A 15261-nucleotide genomic window follows, 5' to 3' on the forward strand; every position below is an offset into this window, starting at 1 on the left:
CTTCTCCATCTGAATATCCATTGTGCTTCTGGTGTCACAGGGATTTACAGCAAAGGAAAAAACACAAAACTGAGTCTCCACCCTGAATAACCTTACTGTTTACAAAGGAGATGAGTCAGAGTAAACAACAGAACAACAAGTCTCCAGTTCCCACATCTATGCAGTTCACATCCACGTTCACAGGAGGACACAGGAAAGCATGAATAGGCCTCAGAGACTGTCGGTCAGCAGGCATCAGGACCTTCCCAACCAGTCTTCCTGTGTCCACTCGGGACCCCCTCCAATTCACGCTCTCCACTGCACTGACCAGAATAGGCTTTTTGAAACTGCAAGTCTGATCATGTTGCAGCCCCCTTCTCCATCACCCCCCTTTACAGCCCTCCATGTTTTCCCACTGCTTGTGGCAGAGCCTACAAGGTCCTGCAGTGCTGGCCTTGGCCAATCCTTGACCCTCTGTGCCCCAGCCACACTGGTCAAGCTGTGCTCTTTATCACGTGGGCTTTGCATTCACTGTTGTCGGGAACACATGGTTTAACCCCAGTTCAGTTCAGTCGCTCAGTCGTGTCCGACTCTTTGCGACCCCATGAATTGCAGCACGCCAGGCCTCCCTGTTCATCACCATCTCCCGGAGTTCATTCAGACTCATGTCCATTGAGTCCGTGATGCCATCCAGCCATCTCATCCTCGGTCGTCCCTTTCTCCTCCTGCCCCCAATCCCTCCCAGCATCAGTCTTTTCCAATGAGTCAACTCTTCGCATGAGGTGGCCAAAGTACTGGAGTTGCAGCTTCAGCATCATTCCCTCCAAAGAAATCCCAGGGTTGATCTTCAGAATGGACTCGTTGGATCTCCTTGCAGTCCAAGGGACTCTGAAGAGTCTTCTCCAACACCACAGTTCAAAAGCATCAATTCTTCGGTGCTCAGCTTTCTTCACAGTCCAACTCTCACATCCATATATGACCACAGGAAAAATGATAGCCTTGACTAGGCGGACCTTAGTCGGTAATGTCCCTGCTTTTGAATATGCTATCTAAGTTGGTCATAACTTTTCTTCCAAGGAGTAAGCGTCTTTTAATTTCATGACTGCATGGTTTAACCCCATGCCCTCCCTAATTTCGAAGATGAAGAGAGTGTGAGCTGCAAGGGAGTTAGTATTAACTCTGCCTCCCCCGAAGGCTTCCTAGGGGCAGAGAATGCTACCTTTGGGTGGGGGGGGGAGGGGAAGGATGACCTTAGGGGAAACAGAAGCAACAGACAGGCTCACCAGGAATGCTAGGGCCAAAAGACCTTGAAAAACAGTCAAGATCCTACAATCAGTTTAGATGATTTCAAGCGTTACAGAAACCTGAAATACTATAGAAAAGTCTTAGTAGTCTCATCCAGACTGCCAAATTCGGTCTTAGAGCTGGGGGTCCCTTTTTTTCTTTTTTTTTGAGCTTGAGACTTAAGTCTCCAAGTGCCTATCTGGTTATCTCCTCCAAGTACCCCACTGGCCCTCTCAGTCCAGTCCATCACAAACTGAGTTCACATCTTCTCTTTCTTAAATCCTGTCTTCTCTTTTCTGTTTGTCAACTGTTTCCTTACTTAGAACCATCTTTGACCCTCTCCCCTTGTCTTCTTCATCTTATCAGTTATCAGTTCTAGAGTCTCCCTTCCCCAATCCTTCTCTCCACTGCCACCATCAACGTTTTCTCTCAGGTGGTTTTTTTTTTTTTGATTGATGCAAAGGCCTCATACTCAACTCAAAACACTCCCAACTCAAAACACTCCCTACCCGGACTTCCCTGGCAGTCCAGAGGTTAAGACTCCGAGCTTCCAATCCAGGGGGCACAGGTTCGATCCCTGGAGAGGGAACTAAGATCCCACAGGCTGTGCAGTATGGCCATAAAAATAAAAATACACCCCCTACCTTACCTGCATGAGCCATGCATGCCTCTAAGCATCATTCCCTCAGTCATTTTCAGTGGATTTTCACCAGCTGTCCTTGGTCTGACTTTAAAAGTTCCTCTCCGCCTGCCTGTCTTTAGTGGTTTATCTTCCACCCTTGCTGACTCTTATGCTACAGCCAGCCTAAGGGAGGTATTTGTCCTGTTCTTGCAAATCTGACTGACCTTCCAAACTGTGGCTGCCTATTTTGACCCCACCCCCATCCCAGTCCAAATCTTATGCTTTCTTCGAGGCTCATGTCTTCTACGAAGTCTTCTCTGATCCCCTGGCTGAAATATTATGGTTCCTCAGAATTTCTACAGTACTATGAAATGCTAATAATTTTTACACTGTATTCTACCATGACAAAGATAATTTCTTTGTATGACACTGTCAATATAATCTATTAATTATTGAGCATTTACTAGCTGAGTATCTTGGGCACATTATGTAAATGCCATGCCTTCATCCTTCATTTGTAAAATGATGGAAATAGTAACAGTGAGCTCATAGGGTTGTTGTGAGCATTCATTAGAATTACACCTGACACAAAGCACCCAGTTAGTGAATATTAGCTATTGGTATGAATATGGGGCGGGGGGTGGGAGAGCGGTACTTTATATTGTCTCAACTAACCCTCAGACCCCACTAAACTAGGTTTCTATTATTATACTTTTTTTTTAAACTTGTGGGTTGAGAACTGGTGGGTTTTAAATGAAGTTGTGTGCAAAAACAAAAAATTGTGGGGAAATGCACATAACAAAAAATTAGCCATCTTAATCATTTTTAAGTGTACATAGAGTCCAGTAATGTCAAGAATATTCACACTATTGTGCAGCCAATCTCCAAAACTTTTCATTTCGCAAAACTAAACTTCTATACCTATTAAACAATTCCCCATTTCCTCCTTCCCTAATCCCTAACAAGCCCTATTCTACTTTATGTCTCTGTGTATTGTATTATTGTACTGGTTTTACAGACCAAGAAAACCAAGGTTCAGAGAGTAATCTGCTTCTAGGAGACACAATCTGGACTTGAACTCGGGGCCCCATGCATACTCTGAGTCATTCTGAAGTACGGTTTCACCTCAGACAGCATCTGTGATGCGTTTACTTCCCCCATAACCATCGTGGCCACTGTGTGCCAGGGCCCTCCTCTGGGCCCCTGCGTTTTGCAGCCGTTCTCACGTGTAATCCTCACGGAAGCCTTGCAGTCACTGAGGGGTAGTGTCCTATCTCCCAGCGCCAAGCTGCTATGAGAAAGATACACTGTAAATGTGGAATCAGCCCTGATGCCTGTCAATAGAGTAAACAATACTAAATAAGCCTGTGGCACATTTTTAATGCAATTGTTTACATTTTTTCAAAGTGTTGACAGTCTCAGGAGAAAACCAGCTGAAATGCATGAGGTCAGAAAGAGCTTCCCAGTCCCCATCACCCTCCTCGCCTCCTGCAGAGTCAATCTGCTGTGCTCACCCCAGTCCACCCCCCATCCCATCTGCACCTCCTCACCAGCATTGCTGAGCCACAGTCAGAGCCAGAGGCAGACAGGCGGGCAGGCAAAGGGACATAAGAGACCGTGCCTGCTCTGCTTCCTTCCCCTGCCACTCCACCCCCACGTTCTTCCCTCCAGCCATACCCAATCCTGACCATTCTGAAACACACTCTGTCTTTTCACGCCTCCGTGACTGCGCACATGCTGTTCTGGAAGACTGGAATGCTTTCTCTCCCCTCGTTCTCCACCTCCAAGACTCCTACGGTTTCTGGTTTCTGCGAGCCAGCTCCTTTGCCTCCTCTGTGAAGACTCCTCCCCTACCCACCTCCCCAAGCTCTGAGTCCGTCTCTCTTTGGCGCAGACTAGTTAGCTCATTGGGGTGCTCTCGCATCTGGACTGAAGTGACCGTCTGTAACTCAGTGTGTCCCCCACGCTCCCAGCTCCTTGTGCTAAGATGAGGCTTCATCTCTGCTCTGAGCAGGGATAAAGAGGATTTCGGATCACTGATTCTTATTTTTTTAATGTTCCTGGTATATTTCAAAATGAGATAACAAGATCACAAATATTGAGGCATCTTTTTCAATGTCTAGCAGATGAATACTTCCAAATAAAAAAAATTATAATTGTGCTGCTCACAAGATAATTATGATTTATTAAAATATATTAATAAATATGATTTATTAAACATAAGAAATATACTATTTTATATTATATATTTATATAAATCATATATTATATTTATACATTATATATGCAAGACTTATTAAGATATAACAATTTATAGTGCTCAGTAGGCACAGTGGTCTGTTAATAAGAAACAAGCTTCAGGATATGTAAGGAGGCTTTTTGATCAGATTGATCAGTGGATGTGACATAATGTAAAACCCCATTTGGAGACATTGTCAAAAGCCTAAATTGGAGACCCTGATGAAACTGCTCACCTGGCCCCCTTCTCCAGTGGCAGGCTGTGCTGCTGCCTCTGCACACAGTAGGCGCTGATTGTATGCTGAAAAATGGGAAGGAACACAGCTTTCCAAGTTAGTTACCGAAAACCCACCCACAGTAGTATTCATGAAAACAATGAAGTCCTGAACAATGGGGCAGGAAGCCATCTCCTTCTCCAGTGACCCCAACCCTCAGAGTCCAGCTGAAGGCTGCAACCGGAAACCCCTCACCCAGAGTCTTTCCTCCCCGCCTTTCCCACTGCCCACCCCCCAGGGGGACCAAACGCACTCACTCTCAGCCCCCCTTCTTCTCAACCCTCTGGAGGGTCCCAGGTGAAAAAAGAAAAGCACTTACTCATAGGAGGAGGCAAGCAGCCAAGCTGGGCTTGGAGAGTCGTCCTGCCCCCAGGCAGGCCTAAGGAATAAAAGAAATGACAGCGAGAGGACAAAGAAGGACTTAAAGCTCTGGAACAAGGGGAAAGAAAAGGCCTAAGAAAGTTTACAAAGCAATCTGTCAGAGAAGGGATGAAAAGGGAGCCCCAACTGAGCCGAGGGGCTCGGGCACTCACCTCACCTTCAGCCCAGTTAGAAACCTGCAAACTCTGAGCTGACCTCTCTTCCTTGTCCCAGAGCTTTCCCTGGGAGCATGATGCCTCACCTTGCCAGGTTTTTGGTAGCCCCAAATACTTCTGCTCTACTTGGCTCAATATGCCCGTTCTCTTGAACTCAACAAACTGACTCAACTGTCAGCTCCCTCTGGATTTTCACTGAAACACTCTGGATAATAAGGTCACCAGCAGATCTCCAAAGCTATCTAGCCACTCTGACTTCCCAGATGTTCTGAGCCAGTGAAAATATCCACAGGCTTTCTGAAAGTCTCCTGCCACCAAAGGCAGGATTAATAGTAATATCAATGATCATCTGAGCGCTCTCTCTCTATGGAGTGCTTTAAATCATCTTACTGCTCACCACCACCTTAGGTACGGATTATCCAATTTCACCAGAAAGGGAAGTGGGCCTGGAGTGATTAAATGACTTTCCAAAGGATACGCAGCCTGGATTCCAACCTAGGTCTGTCTGACCTTGATGCCCACACACTTCCCACTCAGGACACCACCTCTTGGGGATCCTCTACGATTCTATTTTTTTGTGTGTGTGGTTCCCATATTAATTTTAGATGGGGGAGGGATGGTACAATTCTGTGGTATCTAAAAGTTTCTTACCTCACAGTTGGCAGTGTAGAGTGGGGAGTGGGAGAGTCTGCCTCCTGGCTGGGTAGGGTCCTGAGTTCTTTTTAAACACTTGATTAATTAGCCATAAATAACTGGGCACTGGGAGCAGGACACTCACTAATAAAAGCGTAGCCTAGAGTCACGTTTGATGAAAAAAATTCAAGTCACTTGGTGGGTGGACATATCTGCAAAACAAAAGCAAAGCCCCTTTCCCAGCCCAGGCAGAGAAGTCTCCTGTACAGTTAGAGACAACAGGCTTCTGGGCACGTGGCCAAGGTTCTGAGGATATTTATAACTTGAAGAGGGTGGGAGTCCCTAATAAGCTGCTATATTCTTTTTCCATCACTTCCCTCTCCAAGGCTACAGCGAGCTCGGAGCTCTCCTTCGCGCAGAATGCCTGCTCTCCCTAGTGCTCCGCTTCCATTGTCTCATTTTCTCATCCTGGCTGGGGAAAGGGAAGGCTACAAGTCCTTCCGTTCGGAAGAGCTCCAGTTGAATGCAGCTTAGCTGCTGGTGGTATTTCTTGGCTAGCTGCTGTGGTCTCGGAGATCTGCCTAGGAGCCTGTGGTTTCCCTGAGCTGCCTCAGTCTGATGTTTCGGGAATTCTGTGTCTTTGGGAACCGCCTACCATCTCTGGGCTTCGCCTGCATGTCTACGGATCGAGATCTACCTGCAGATCTAAGATATCCAGGATCTGCCGGTGATTCCTAGAATCTTTCCAAACGTGTGCAGTCTCAAGAGAACTCTGCCTGCGGATTTGAAATCTGTTTTGAGGCCTCTTGGATCTTTTGAAGCCGGAGACCAAACACATCTTTCGTGGGCCAGGAGGTGAGTCTGTTGGTTCCCAATTCGGGTTTTCGGCTTCCTGACTTCAGTCGGTCAGGGGCTGCTAACATCCTGAGAGCCCGTTGGGCTTAGGCCGTTAGAGGCCCACGATCCCATCGAGGCGGGAGGCCGCCAGGAACTCTTTTATCAGGCAAGCCCTCGGGGATAATAAGGACAGACTTTCCGAACCCCGGGGCGCGGCTCGCTCCACCTTACGCACCCTATGCCCCACCCTCTCTTCTGACTCCGCTTCGGCTTTTGCCTCCCCTCCGCTAGGCTTAACTCAGCCGGCCCCTCAAGGGGAGCCCGTTTTAGAAGGACGCGGTCGGACACCCCTACAGGGTTAACAGCGATGGAGCCGAGACCCAGCCGGGCCCTGCCGCGGACCTCACTCTCCCGCGGACGGGCTGCGCGGTGCCTCCTGGGAGTTGTAGTCTGCACAGCAGTGTGAGAATGCCGCGGTGGCTGCTGGGAGATGTAGTGCGTGGGTGGAGCTCAAAGTTCCAGCGCGGCCGCTGAGTCTCCCCTGGGGAGTGGGCGGCTGCTGCTTTCCTCTCAGGCCGGGGTCGTCAGATGAGAGCTAATCCCAGAGGAACCCAACACAGGCCACCACCTGTACTGTATAAGGCTCGATGTCGCAGTTAAGCTTAACTTAAGCTCGACTCAAGATAAACTTCTAGGGGTCTGAGGAGAAGCAGGGCAACCTCTCTGGCTTAATCCGACTGCGCTCTCCAAGAGAAGAAAGTGAAAGACACTCCGCCCTGGCTAGGAGGACGCGCTTTTTTTCTTCACCCTTTTGTTCTTTCCCTCCGTGGCTTTTGGCCTCTTGACTGGCCTTTGTACGACAGAGTGGAACTCCAACTCCCGACAGGCCACGGGGACGGGCGCAGGCGCGCTAAAGGGGCTCTGCCGGGCTAGGAGAGGCGGGCCTAATACTCGGCATCTAATTGGCAGAGCGCTTTGGGAGCTTCGCTCGCTGATTGGCCTAGGCAGCTGCCGGAAAGGGCCCAGCCTCGACATGGAGGAGCAGAGGCGTTCTGTGGGCTGGGCTGAGCCTCCTCCCTGAGAGAGCGTCGGCTTGACCCCCGGGTCCGGGAGGGACCGAGCCAGGGGGTTGTCTTATTAAATTCTGGCAGCTTCCACCCCTTGGTGGCGGAGACACAGAGGGCGGGTCGAGTTTGAGGGTCAGGGAGGAGAGTGACCCGGCCCGGGTTCAGGGCCCTCCCCACCCGCCTGGGCGGCCAGAACTCCAGCCCTGGGGAGTGGGCAGGGCCTGTTTCTGTGCCTCACGCCCTGCTTTTCTCCTCCTTTAGCGCTGTCTGCTAGCTGCTTTTCCTGCTCTCTCTCCTGGGAGGCGAATCCTTGAGCCCGAGATGGCAGCCACCCTGCTCATGGCTGGGTCCCAGGTAAGCCGGGGGTGGCTTCTTGGACCCTGCCTATGCTTAACCACCTCGTCCCCGCGTTTCTTTGCTCTGCAAATCCCTGTGGGAAATTCCCTGGGATTAGTAATTCGCTTGCTTTGCCATTCTGCCTCCAGAGATCCAGTATCAGGGCAGTATAGCCACAAACAAGCATTTATTGAACACCTGCTGTTTGCCTTTCAATACTAGGGAGACAAAGATGGATGGAATGTGCCCTCCCTGTTTGGTCACAATCTGTAGGAAGACAGATGCATCCAGTTAGCCATGAGACTAGCGTGATAAAAGCACTATTTTCTGTAGGAGCAAGGTGCTGTGGGAACCAATAAGTGGGAGTATTCTCTCTGAGGTGAGGGAGGGAGGAGTGGAGCAGAGCAGCGGAATAGGCGAGGCGGGGGGGGGGGGGGGCGGGGAGGCGGGCACTGACGAACAGCTGGTGCTTGAACAGGGTTTTAAGGAATAGTAGGATTTCACTAGCCCGAGGAAGATACTCCAAGAAAAGAGGAACGTGGTAGGTAAAGGTATGGAATGATGTAGATGCTCCATGTGTCCGGCCATGGGACCAAAGCAATCTGCTCATGAATTGCTCTCTCCTGAACCACATCTCTTTGTTGCTTACTTATTTCTCCTTTGGACTCTACATATCAGACCTAACGCCTTTTGCCTTCTCAACAATTCCAGCCATGTCTCTCATTTCAAGAAGAAAAATTGGTACTAACTTCCTAGATACCAAGTATTGAGGAAGCAATGTGTGATTTCAGGCACCTGTGACATTTGAAGATATGGCCATGTACCTCACCCGCGAAGAATGGAGACCTCTGGACCCTACACAAAGGGACATTTACAGGGACGTTATGCAGGAGAATTATGGAAATGTTGTCTCATTAGGTAAGAATTCTCTGTCTTTCTCCACCCCATGTTTTTTGAGACTATCAAAAATGCCTTAGCTCTTTCAACACAAACTAGTTACTTGATTTTTAAAGCACCTAATTGGATTTTGGCCTGGGCTGAGCCCTCAGGCAGATCTTTGAGTGAGGGAATATCAAGGTCATACCGTCTAGGATGAAAGATTGTTTCTGCACATTTTAGAAACACTCAAGATTTCTTGCGCCCTGAATCATTTGCCATTCTCCAGCCTGTTTGTACAGATCACTGACCAAACAGGTCTGACATAATGGTACTTGCCAGGTTATAAATGCCCCTGTAAATGGTGCTTTTACTAGAAGATGAAGGGGTGCTGACCGAGGTTGACAGGAGGGCAAAAGCCACCTTTTTGTGTTTGTTTTGGCTTCAGAGCCCTAGCTTTGCCTCAGGTCCTTTATTTATCCAGAGTAGGTAGTTGTCTAGAGATGTTTCAGAGTTGATCATAGATTTTGAGTGTGTCAGATGCTCTTCCAGGAGAATCCTGAACTAAATGAGATCACAAATTCTATTAAAGAGGGAAGCTAATTTTCTTTAATGGCCTGCAAACCTGTCGTTTCTCTGAGATACTCTTTTGTCTGGGTGCAACTAGAATAAACTGTTCTTGAGCCAAACAGTCTTTTGACTCACTTTGTCTCCTGTTAGGATTGACAGAAGTTAGCAACCGTGTATGGTTCACTAGGTTATCTGCCATTCATTAGGATTATTTCTTTTTCTGAAAGCTTTATCCCCATAGCTTTTAACAAACAAATGGCAACTCTGAAGGGTTTCCTATTTAACCTGGACTCACTCTGATGTCTCAGCTTTCATGGATCCTTCCTTTAGAAATGCAGCTAGAAATGACGCTATCTACCCAGATCTGTTGTAGTCAGGAACCCAAGTATTCCACTTAATCCAACAAAAACAAGAAATGAGAATCTTAAAGAAATGTGAATGTATATGTCAGTTGTCCACCCCAAGGAATGCTTGTTGGAAAGATGGAAACACCAAAAAAAAAAAAAAAAAAAAAGCAAGTTTCTTGCCCAAATAAGTTTGGGAATAGGTTAAATAATGTTTACAAGACTTCTTTACCTTCAGACTCCTCAGAACCTATAATCTGGTATCAGGGCATTTTGAATTTCTGAGAAGAGGATGTTGTATGTACCATTTACCAAACTAATTTATCCATGGACCTTTTTCCCCCAGAATACCTAGTAACCTCTTTCTAAAAAGTGTACCAAGAGACACAACTTGGAAACGTAGTGACTAGTAGAAAGTTTCTTATACATAGTGACTTTGTGTATTCTGATTTTCTTTTAAAGTCTTTACCTAGTCAATGCCAAGAGTATTCTGAGCCAGGCATCTTTTTTGCCTTCTCCAACTGTCTCACTTCTGTTTACATTAAAAGGCCAGTGAGGGGGACTTCCCTGGCAGTCCAGTGCTTAAGACTGTGTTCTTCCAATGCAGAGGGTGTGGGTTCAATTCCTGATTGGGGAACTAAGATCCCAAAAGCTGCATGGTGAGGCAGGAGAAAAAAAAGTACAAAAAAAAAGCCACTGAAAAGTAGCAAGTAACATTTGGCAGTCATTTTTCTTGTCAGTTGAGACTTGATATAGATTGATAAAAATCTGTTTTTTTCCATGCTAACCCAGTAAGTCCATTTTTTCCCCTAGTAGGTGCTTAGTATATACTAAATAATGCTAATGATGAAGACTTGACAAGTTAAGAACATATCATATATACACACATGCATTCACATGCAAAATATCTAGGCTCTTGGCTTTTAGAAGTTCTAATTTAGAGTCTTATATTTTCTTATATATATATATATATTTATTTGTTTATTTGGCTGTGTTGGGTCTTAGTTGTGGCAAATGGTTTTAGTGACAGCATGTGGGATCTAGTTCCCTAACCAGGGATCAAACCCTGGCCCCCTGCATTAGGAGCTTGAAGTCTTAACCACTGGACCACCAGGGAAGTCCCTAGAATCTTTTATATTTTCTATTTCTGGTTTTTTTCTTTTGAAATACCAGGAATGTATATAATTTGAATAAAGAACCATTAACTGTAGTGATACAAAGCATTAACTTTTATCAGACACCTGGATTTGTATCTTAGCTTCACCATTTACTACTTTGTAACCGTTTGTGAACCACTTCTGTGGACCTTGGATTTCTCATTCATAAAGTAGAAATCATCATGATGCCCGGAGGAGGCAATGGCACCCCACTCCAGTACTCTTGCCTGGAAAATCCCATGGACGGAGGAGCCTGGTGGCTGCAGTCTATGGGGTCCCTAAGAGTCAGACACGACTGAGCAACTTCACTTTCACTTTTCACTTTCACGCATTGGAGAAGGAAATGACAACCCACTCCAGTGTTCTTGCCTGGAGAATCCCAGGGATGGGGGAGCCTGGTGGGCTGCCGTCTCTGTGGTCGCACAGAGTTGGACACAACTGAAGCGACTTAGCGGCAGCAGCAGCATTATGATGTCTGGTGCTCAAGCTGGTTGAGGTAATTCACATAAAGAACTTAGCACAATGCCCAGCACACAGTAGATCATTTTTGTGTGTGTTTACCAATAATATTCTTTACCTTTATTACAGATTTTGAAATCAGGAGTGAAAACGAGGTGAATCCAAAGCAAGAGATCAGTGAAGATGTAGAATTTGAGGCTGCATCTGAAAGACCTGTTGGTAATACTGAGGAAAATCCTGAAAGTGAAGAGGCCTTTGACAACAGGGATAGATCAGAAAGACAATGGGGAGATTTAACGGCAGAAGAGTGGGTAAGCTATCCTCTCCAACAAGTTACAGATCTGCTTGTCCACAAAGAAGTCCACACAAGCATCCGATATCATATATGTTCTCATTGTGGAAAGGCCTTTAGTCAGATCTCAGACCTTAATCGGCATCAGAAAACTCACACGGGTGACAGACCCTATAAGTGTTATGAATGTGGGAAGGGCTTCAGTCGAAGTTCCCACCTTATTCAACATCAAAGAACACACACTGGGGAGAGGCCCTATGACTGTAATGAATGTGGGAAAAGTTTTGGAAGAAGCTCTCACCTCATTCAGCATCAGACAATACACACTGGAGAAAAGCCTCACAAATGTAATGAGTGTGGGAAGAGTTTCTGCCGGCTGTCTCACCTCATCCAGCACCAAAGGACCCACAGTGGGGAAAAACCCTACGAGTGTGAGGAGTGTGGGAAAAGCTTCAGCCGGAGCTCTCACCTAGCTCAGCACCAGAGGACCCACACAGGTGAGAAGCCTTATGAATGTAATGAATGCGGGCGAGGCTTCAGTGAGAGATCTGATCTCATCAAACACTATCGTGTCCACACGGGGGAGAGACCCTACAAGTGTGATGAGTGTGGGAAGAATTTCAGTCAGAACTCTGACCTCGTGCGCCATCGCAGAGCTCACACAGGGGAAAAGCCATACCACTGTAATGAATGTGGGGAGAATTTCAGCCGCATCTCACACTTGGTTCAGCACCAGAGAACCCACACTGGGGAAAAGCCATATGAATGTAATGCCTGTGGGAAAAGCTTCAGCCGGAGCTCTCACCTCATCACACACCAGAAAATTCACACTGGAGAGAAGCCCTACGAGTGCAATGAGTGTTGGCGAAGCTTTGGTGAAAGGTCGGACCTGATTAAACACCAGAGAACCCACACAGGAGAGAAACCCTATGAGTGTGTGCAGTGTGGTAAAGGATTCACCCAGAGCTCCAACCTCATCACACATCAAAGAGTTCATACGGGAGAAAAGCCTTATGAATGTACAGAATGTGAGAAGAGTTTCAGCCGGAGCTCAGCTCTTATTAAACATAAGAGAGTGCACACTGACTAAGTCCTGTAATTATGACTGGGAAATGATTCATTTGAAGGTACAATTGCATTTGATATCAAAGAGCTCTCTCAAGACTGAAGCTTCTCTTACTATACTGACTTTCTTTGCTGTTGGTTGCCATTTAAAACATCACAGAAGACAAGCCACTTGAAATTCTGACCCATGGCTTTGGGAATATTATTCCCTCTTCCAAAATAGTGATTTGTATTCACCCAATACTAACGAATTATTTCATCAAAATCACAAATAACTGGAAATCTGAAGACCAGGTGATAAATGCTGGTAAATGCTCAGGCCTGGAAATGGAGTAAATCTTTCAAAGTAATTTCTCCCATCCTTGACCCAAACAGCTATACTAGGAGAAATGTTGAACTGTGATAGGGTGGTCACAGCTGCTTTGGAACAAAACAACCAGAGACTACCTGAATTGCCACACCTATTCACTCACCATCATAGTAGCTGGGCACACACATCTTCCCTTCAAAGGGCTTTCTCCTTGAGTTGCTCATGCATTTGTATCTTTCTATCTTCCTGAGAGCAGGATTCTGCACGGTGAAGGCAATGATCATTACTTTTCTCCTCATTGTTTCTAATTAACTTTTTTTAAAGCTTTCCTCTTTGTGAAAGCTAACTGAAGATTCAGATTGAAAGGAAAAGTGAGACACAGATTTGGGGACCAAGGACTCATCAACAGTGGTGATTTTAGCAAGAGATGCCCACTGTTGTTATTGCCATTGATCAGAATTTATGAATTTTCTTTGGGGATCACTGTAGGGAATATTGTAGGGAAAATCTTCAAGGAAAGGTAGGACCATAAGTGATGGTGGAGTGTAAGGAGCAAGTGGAATTGACTGGGGAAGGAAGCATAGAGTTCCTTCCCAAGGAATCAGGTTATTTCTGTGTTCTTTCCCCTCTACCCTTTAAGATCAATTCTCCCTATACTGCTAACTCTAGGATTTGATAAGGGCCACATCCCAGTGTTTATCTTAGCTTGCATAAGGGCATGTGTATGTACAGTGAAACGTGTATTCTTTTGTTTTTTCCAATAGCAGAAACTTAATTCACACTGAATTAGCATGCTCTTGGGTGATATTGATCATGTGACAGAAAAACTGACATAACTCCAATGTGAGAAATGTCCTTTTGTTCATTCTTTATGAAAAAAATTTAAACACTAGTGCTCTTGTGTGCACTCTCCTGAAAGATCTCTATAGAACCAAGCACTTGTTTATATGTATTAGTCTGTTGGAGATAATTACCAAATAGGTTGATTGTCGTAGTCTCAGACTGAATGATCTCTTTGCCCTAGTCACAAGGAATTAATAAACCTAGATAGGAATGTATTTCCATTCTCTCAGCTTACAAATTTAAGTGGTTTATGTCAGTGTTGACCCAATTTAAGCCAGTAATGTCAGTTCTCCTTATCTCAGCTCAAATAGGAATTAAATATCCTGAATGTTGATGCTTATCCAAGCATTTGGGGGTGGGAGTGGGAGGGAATCGATGTCCAGGAATGGGGGCTAGAGTAAGGAATATTATGTTTTGAGTCTGCCCCAAATACTGTGCTTTATTGTGAGTGTTGTAACATTTGAAAAACTTTTGCCATAACTCTTTGGGACTTGGTGTTAAAAGAGCCAGTGGTCTTTCCTGGGTCGTGTACTATAGTGATTTCCTGTGACCTACTGCCCTGCGGGTCTGCATCCTTTGCAATAACACAACCTCAGACGTAACAATGAAATAATCCGCAAAGTAGATATCTTTCTGTTGGCACTCCTATTTAAATACAGAATTGGGCAGGGAGCATGTTCTTTGTTCTATACAAAATCTAGCTGTGGATATTCATATTTTAATTGTTGAATGACTTACATGTTCTTGATGACTAAACTCAAACGTGTCTTTTCCCCATATCAGTGTTGCTGATGGTTTTAATGAATATCAAACTTCTGTTGTTTCTGTGAGCTGCTAGGGGCATTAGCTTCAGAGTGGCCAGAGAAGACATCATCTCCATGACCTAACTGTATTTTACCCGCTTTTCCTTCCCTATTCTCCTACCTTATCCCTAGCCTGTTCCTTCTGCTGCTTTTGGTTTCTAAGTGCCCCAGCCTTCTCTCCAGACATGTACACTCCAGTTGGAAAGTTAAAAGGGCAGAGGGCCAGACCAGCTCTATCTCCTCTCTTGCTGCCAGTTGTTGCCCATTTGCTGCGTTGAACTCTGTGTAAAGTTATGCATCAGTCTCTCTTTGCTAAAGCTTTCTGCATGCCTTCTGCTCCCAAGTCTGGCTGCTTCTGCACATACCCTGAACACATCGTGCCTGTTTTCTATGATTGTGGAGAGTGAGTGAACAAGTTAAGTATGTAGCACAGTTTTCCTTCTGGTATTGGTCACAGTTATACTAGTGTCTATCTACATCTGTATTATTCTAACAATATTCTGTAATTAAAAGTAAAATTTTTAAAATCAAAAAGTGAAGAATTATTTTAGTAATTCAGCACCAATTCACAAAATAGCTTTTCATTGGATTCATTAAAATGGGCACAATTGGTGTTTTATATTGATGCCTTTGTACAGATGTTCTTGTGGGAATCTGGGAAGTGTCTTCACATATTGGTCAGCCTTTTGGATATTGCCATATTTGGGGGAGATGCAAAAACCTTGGCATTTCCTA

The 15261-nt window shown here is 45.6% G+C and overlaps 1 protein-coding gene and 1 long non-coding RNA gene across 8 annotated transcripts; one reads left to right on the plus strand and one right to left on the minus strand.

Moving 5' to 3' along the window:
- Nucleotides 1–1414: 1414 nt before the first annotated feature.
- On the minus strand, nucleotides 1415–6832 carry LOC138434405 (uncharacterized). 3 transcript variants are annotated; one of them, XR_011254768.1, is made up of 5 exons: nucleotides 6640–6832; nucleotides 5586–5727; nucleotides 4718–4777; nucleotides 4360–4424; nucleotides 1415–3173 (listed from the first exon to the last, which is right to left on the minus strand). It is a non-coding gene; the product is annotated as an uncharacterized lncRNA (long non-coding RNA). The 3 variants fall into 3 exon arrangements; XR_011254767.1 differs by having other exon boundaries at nucleotides 1415–3176; nucleotides 6265–6823; XR_011254769.1 differs by having other exon boundaries at nucleotides 1415–3176; nucleotides 6640–6786.
- On the plus strand, nucleotides 5818–15060 carry ZNF436 (zinc finger protein 436). Of its 5 annotated transcripts, none has more exons than XM_069579057.1 (4): nucleotides 5934–6422; nucleotides 7733–7825; nucleotides 8599–8725; nucleotides 11343–15060. In XM_069579057.1, the coding sequence occupies exons 2-4, from the start codon at nucleotides 7793–7795 to the stop codon at nucleotides 12593–12595; spliced, it is 1413 nt and encodes a 470-aa protein (XP_069435158.1). In that variant the 5' UTR covers nucleotides 5934–6422; nucleotides 7733–7792; the 3' UTR covers nucleotides 12596–15060. The 5 variants fall into 5 exon arrangements, with proteins under 5 accessions (XP_069435161.1, XP_069435158.1, XP_069435162.1 ...); XM_069579061.1 differs by having other exon boundaries at nucleotides 5983–6422; nucleotides 8519–8725; XM_069579058.1 differs by lacking the exon at nucleotides 5934–6422 and adding an exon at nucleotides 7418–7532.
- Nucleotides 15061–15261: the final 201 nt, after the last annotated feature.

The sequence above is a fragment of the Ovis canadensis genome, chromosome 2 (genome assembly GCF_042477335.2).
Source record: "Ovis canadensis isolate MfBH-ARS-UI-01 breed Bighorn chromosome 2, ARS-UI_OviCan_v2, whole genome shotgun sequence".
Taxonomy (NCBI): Eukaryota; Metazoa; Chordata; class Mammalia; order Artiodactyla; family Bovidae; genus Ovis; species Ovis canadensis.

Excerpts from the sequence above, each read along its gene's own strand:
- ZNF436 (XM_069579057.1), top strand. The coding sequence starts at position 7,793 with ATGGCAGCCACCCTGCTCATGGCTGGGTCCCAG. Across the intron at positions 7,826-8,598 it reads TGCTCATGGCTGGGTCCCAG|GCACCTGTGACATTTGAAGA; the intron begins GTAAGCCGGGGG and ends GTGTGATTTCAG. Across the intron at positions 8,726-11,342 it reads TGGAAATGTTGTCTCATTAG|ATTTTGAAATCAGGAGTGAA; the intron begins GTAAGAATTCTC and ends CCTTTATTACAG.